Source organism: Rhinopithecus bieti, unplaced genomic scaffold (assembly GCF_001698545.2).
Source record: "Rhinopithecus bieti isolate Rb0 unplaced genomic scaffold, ASM169854v2 scaffold_2574, whole genome shotgun sequence".
NCBI lineage: Eukaryota > Metazoa > Chordata > Mammalia > Primates > Cercopithecidae > Rhinopithecus > Rhinopithecus bieti.
The window spans coordinates 5,124,199-5,130,376 of NW_016804493.1; the positions used below are offsets into that span (position 1 = coordinate 5,124,199).

Genomic DNA, 6,178 nt, shown 5'->3' on the forward strand with positions numbered 1-6,178 from the left:
TTTATATATTCAAAGGTTATTCATTAATATTAGTTCAAGGTCTTAAAATTAATCTAAAGATTTTGAAATTACAATTTAAGTTTATAACACAGAAACAAGTTTATATTAAGAGTTTGTTAGAGAAGCATTAAACATTTACCTTGATACTGTAATGGAATAGCTAAGTTTTTTTTTTTTTTTTTTTTTTTTTTTTTGATACAAGATCTTGCTCTGTTACCCAGGCTGGAATGCAATGGCACAATCACAGCTCACTGCAGCCTTGACTTCCTGGGCTCAAACGATCTTCCCATGTCAGCCTCCGGAGTAGCTGGGACTGCAGGTGCAAGCCACAATGCCTGGCTAATTTTTGAGGTTTTTTTTTTAGAGATGGGTCTCCCCATGTCACCAGGCTGTAGACTCAGTTCTTGTGATCCTTATTATTATAGAAAGTGCACCCGGGTGCAGTAACTCGTACCTGAATTCCCATCTCTTTGGGACGCTGAAGTGGGCAGATTGCTTGAACTTAGGAGTTGGGACCAGCGTGGGCAACATGGCAAAACCCTATCTCTGCAAAAAATTAGCCAGGCGTGGTAGCAAGCACCTGTAGGCCCAGCTACTTGGGAGGCGGAGGTGGGAGAATTGCTCAAACCCAAGAGGTTGAGGTTGTATTGAGCCAAGATTGTGCCACTGCACTCCAACCTGCCTGAAAAAGGGAGACCATCTCTCAAAAAAGAAAAAATAAAAGTTCATAAGAGCATGAGAGCAAACATTTTTTTAAGAGCATCAGTTGTTTTCATTCATTCGATTTGATGTAATTTTACATTTTAATAATTTTAAATATTTTGTGGAAACGATGACAACTGCTATAATCCATAGAAATAGTTACGTAATTTAGGAAGTTTAATTTAAGCTTTCCATGAGAAAATAAACCCAAGGCTTATTTAAGTTAGAATAGTATGTTAAAAATTAATATTTATACTGTGATAAAGTCAGGAAAACACACATAGATATTTATAAATCCAAATTATTAAACTACATAGTCTAATTTCTCCAGGGATTCATCTTCATTAGAACATTACCTGAACTTTTTTCTTTCCTTTCTTTTTTTTTTTTTGGAGACAGAGTCTTGCTCTTTTTTTTTTTTTGGAGACGGAGACGGAGTCTCTCTTTGTCATCCAGGCTAGGCGTGTGGTGGCATGATCTCAGCTCACTGCAACCTTTTCCTCCTGGATTCAAATGATTCTCCTGCCTCAGCCTCCCAAGTAGCTGGGATAACAGGTGTGTGCCACCACACTTGGCTAATTTTTGTATTTTTAGTAGAGACAGAGTTTCACCATGTTGGCCAGGTTGGTCTCGAACTCCTGACCTCAGGTGGTCTACCCACCTCGACCTCCCAAAGTGGTGGGGTTACAGGAGTGAGCCAGCGTTCCTGGCAGAACTTCTTTCTGTGTTTATATATTTTAAAAAACTTTCATAAAGTTTGTTTCAAGGTACTGGAATTTTTTTCCATTTTTGTTTATTTGATTTTGTGTTTTGTTTTACCCTGTTGTCAAGCTTCTTATTTTATATTCTACCATTCACAGCCATTAATTTTTTTTTTTTTTTTTTTTGAGACGGAGTCTCACTCCGTTGCCCAGGCAGGAGTGCAGTGGTGCAGTCTCAGCTCACTGCAGCCTCCACCTCCTGGGTTCAAGTGATTCTCCTACCTCATCCTCGCAAGTAGCTGGGACTCCAGGCGCATGCCACGTTGCCTGGCTAATTTGTGTATTTTTAGTAGAGACGGGATTTTGCCATGTTGGCCAGGCTGGTCTTTAACTCCTGACCTTGGGTGATCTGCCCGCCTCAGCCTCCGAAAGTGCTGGGGTTGTAGATGTGAGCCACCGTGCCTGGCTTCTTTCTAGAAATTCTTGAGTTTTCTCATTTTATATTTAGCTATTTGATTATTAGTCTTGAATCAAAACAGGGATGCTATTAAATTTAGCAGTTATGCCATCTAAACTTTTCAATCTAAATCATTAATTTTTGTTTTGAAATAGGCAAAATTACACTCACACGTCTGCTCAGAAATGATTGCGTTCACCTCTTCCCACACACTCAGTGGAAGAACCTCATCCAGCCCTCAGGCAGGCTGGGAAACTAAGCAAGAGTTTACAGCTGGGTGTTTGCCTGTTCCTGTGTGCTGTGCTCTGTAATACTTGTTCATTCATATTGTGCATTAAGTAGAGGAACAGCTTCTAAGATTTATTAATACCTCATTGTTGGCATAGAACGCTCCCTTACATTCCAGGTTGGCTTATTTATATATTTCTTTGGGATATCCTGATTTTCTTTTGAGAGGAGAAAAAGTCACCCACTTCGAACTCTTTAGATTTTTCAGAAGGTTATGAAACTCCAGACAAGTCATTTCCATTTCCATTCAGGCTTATTCACAAAATTATTAACCAAACCAAGCAAAACCTTTGGAAAGTCTCTTGCTTTGCTCTAAAACCATGTAAAACCAGCTTTAAACCATTTTGACTATTTTAAAGTTTAGTAAGAGATTCGTGGGTCTGAATATTTATCCCTATACTTTATTAAGTCTCTAAAAGTTTTGAAACAGAGAAGGCCAGCCTGACATTACTTGTGTGGGTCATATCCTTCTACAGAAAAGGTTATGATTATTAAAGGCCATTATCAAAACTGGTTTCTTTTGTAAGAAGGAGGAAAATACTTCTCATATCTGTGGCTTGTTGGCCATCCTCACTTTGGGGAAATTTTCAACCATTATTCGCTCTTCAAATATTACTTCTGTTCCATTCCTTCTCTTTCCTTTCCTCTGGAACAATAATTATACATCGGCTGGGCACAGTGGCTCACACCTGTAATACCAGCACTCTGGGAGGCCGAGGTGGGCAAATCACCTGAGGTCAGGAGTTCAAAACCAGCCTGGCCATGGTAAAACCCCATCTGTACTAAAAATACAAAAAATTAGCCAGGCGTGGTGGTGTGCGCTGGTAATCCCAGCTACTTTGGAGGCTAAAGCAGGAGAATCGCTTGAAATCGGGAGGCGGAGGTTGTAGTGAGCCAAGATCACGCTGTTGCACTCCAGCCTGGGCAACAAGAGCGAAACTCCCCCTCAAAAAAAAAAAAAAGTATACATTTATTAGACTTCTTCACTGTTTTCCGTATAGTCTGATATACTTTTTACTTTTTTATTTAAAACATTTTTTTTGAGACAGGGTCATGCTCTGTTGCCCACGCTGGCATGCAGTGGTATGATCATAGCTTACTGTAACCTTGGACTCCTTGGCTCAGTCAGTCCTCCCACTTCAACCTCCCAGTCAGCTAGGTGAGGAGACGGGGTCTTGCTTTGTTGCCCACGCTGGTCTTGAACTCCTGGCATCAAGTGATCCTCCTACCTTAGCCTCCCAAAGCACTGAGATTACAGGCATGAGCCACTGCACCAGCCTTGAAAACCTATGAAATACACATATGCAGAGTTGCATATAACTGCCCACACAGTCAGGGTATTGAACAGTTCCATGACAATGAAGAGCCACCTCGTGTTATTCCTTTGCACTCATACCCTCTCCTACCCCTAACCTCTGGCAACCACTTGTCTGTTCCCCATCACTATAGTTTGGTCTTTTTGAGAATGGCTTTTTTTTTTTTTTTTTTTGAAATGGAGTCTTGTTCTGTTGCCCAGGCTGGGATGCAGTGGTGCCATCTTGGCTCACTACAACCTCTGCCTCCCGGGTTCAAGCAATTATTGTGCCTCAGCCTGCTGAGTAGCTGGGACCACAGGTGTGTGCCACCATGCCCAGCTAATTTTTGTAGTTTTGGTAGATATGGGGTTTCACCATGTGAGCCAGGCTGGTCTCGAACTCTTGACCTTAAGTGATCTGCCTGCCTTGGCCTCCCAAAGTGCTGGGATTACAGGCATGAGCCACTGCACCGGGACTAGTATATAACCTTTTAAGGTTGTCTTTTTTTCATTCAATATAATGCCTTTTAAGAGTCATCCAAGTTGTTTTAAAAAGTAATAATGCATAGACGTTTTAGTACTGAGTAGTATTCCACTTATGGATATGCTACCATGAGTTTTCTGTTGACCCATTTAAGGACATTTGGACTATTTTTGGTTTTTGGTGATTGTGAATAGAGCCACTATAAACATTCATGTATAGGTTTTTGTGTGAACAGACATTTTCAATTTTCTAGGGCAGTTATGTAGGAGTGGTATTGCTGGGTCATATGGTATGTGTACTCTTAACTTTATAGGAAATTGCCAAAGTAGCCGGGAGTGGTGGCTCACACCTGTAGCCCCAGCACTTTGGGAGGCCAAGGTGGGAGGATTGCCTGAGCCCAGGGGTTCGAGACCAGCCTGGGCAACATGGCAAGATCCCATCTCTATTAAAAAAAGCAATTGCTATAGTGATTTCCAGAGTGATTGCTGTCATCTATTTTTGAAAATAATTTCCTTAAAACAGTTCCAAGTTTCACTCTTGGCTTTCCTGCCTTTGTGACAAATGCTGGAGTTCTAAGCGTATGTGCCTCTCACGTTAGAAGCATAGGTGTCTCTAAGGTAGTTTGTGTGGCTCACTTTGTGTGCTCTACAGTTTCAAGAACTGCACCTCAGATGTTGGAGGATGATAGCGGGTGTGGACTTGAATGGATTGGCTCCTAGGTTCTCACACAGCTGCCTTTTATCTTTGTGACCTTGCACATTATGTCTTGTCTTTATATAGCCTCTACATTTAAAAAAGAGATTAAAAACATGCATTATGTGGTTGGTACAAAGATTAAATGGGAGAAAAAAGTTCTAAATATAAGTCTGAAATGCAATGAATAGTCAGGACACTTCAGCTATTGTTTTTCAATTACCTGCGTGATGTAAACGTGATACAGGATCAAACACGTCTCTTCTAATTTTTACCTCTAAAGGTCATTTCATAATCAAGCCACTTGATAGTGACCTGCCCTGATTAGTGGTCCTCATAAAGTTCAGAAATTCTCCTGTAATGTTTTAGAAATGGAAAGGGAGGTTTCTTTGTGTCTCTGTCACAGTAGTATGGTTATAGGACCTGAACTAAAAATATGCTGTTAAAGTGTATCTTTAGAGGACCAGAAGCAATGAGTTCAAAGGCTATGCTTATATCAGTAGAATTTTTTAATGGCGTTTATTTCAAAAATGATCTTGCTTGCTTCTCTTCTAGTTCTGGGATTACCGCCAGCCTCGGAAATACCTCAATATTCTTCCTTGCCAGGTGCCTGTCTGGAAGGCCAGATACACAGTGAGTGAGCCACCCTGCCTCTTGATAGGAAACTTCTTTTTGGGTGTTCCAAAAACAAGGAGCCCAGGGACATTTTCTCTTACTTTCTTTGTGAGGTGATTTTATCTTTCTCTCTTGGTTTAGTGGTGGGACAAATTTGATAATGATGGCATAAATGCTCTTAACTATTTCAAATTTTATTCTTGGCTGGTCGCAGTGGCTCACACCTGTTATCCCAGCACCTTGGGAGGCCGAGGCGGGTGGATCACCTGAGGTCAGGAGTTCGAGACCAGCCTGGCCAATGTAGTGAAACCCCATCTCTACTAAAAATACAAAAATTAGCCAGGCGTGGTGGCACACGCCTGTAGTCCCAGCTACTTGAGAGGCTGAGGCAGGAGAATCTCTTGAACCCAGGAGGCAGAGATTGCAGTAAGCAGAGATTGCACCACTGCACTCCAGCCTGAGTGACAGAGTGAGACTCCATCTCCAAAAAAATAAATAAGTAAATAAAATAAAAACTTTTTATTCTTTGAGTGTTGGGTAAGTATCCTACATCAGAATTGCTGATCAAAGCTCCACAGAGAATCTAGGCCATGTAAAGATACTCACTAATGATAGGGCTGGCAGCAGGGTAGATGGAGGAGAGGCTCAGGAGGCTTGAGGTCTGTCAATTGTGGTGGAGTGAACTCTGGCTTTAAATTCAGAAGACCTGGGCTGGGGGTCATGCTCTATCATTTAATACGGATATGGCCTTGGGGAAGCCATTTGATGTTTTTGAGCAGAAATTTCCTCTACTGTAGAATATGAATAGTAATTTTATTCTGCCCTCCTTTTTTTTTAATTGTGATAAAATCCACCATTTTAAAGTGTACAATTCTGTGGTTCACAAGCTGACTTTCTTTTGAAATAACTTTTATGAATGTGCTTTTTTTTTTTTTTTTTTTTTT

The 6,178-nt window shown here is 41.0% G+C and overlaps 1 protein-coding gene across 1 annotated transcript in view; it reads left to right on the forward strand.

Annotated features, from left to right (window-relative positions):
- Positions 1–6,178, forward strand: part of WDR59 (WD repeat domain 59) — a 131,588-nt gene that overhangs the window by 71,178 nt on the left and 54,232 nt on the right. Inside the window, exon 9 of the mRNA XM_017868616.1 lies at positions 5,175–5,252. Coding sequence (XP_017724105.1) covers positions 5,175–5,252 — 78 coding nt within the window. The remainder of the gene's footprint in view (positions 1–5,174; positions 5,253–6,178) is intronic.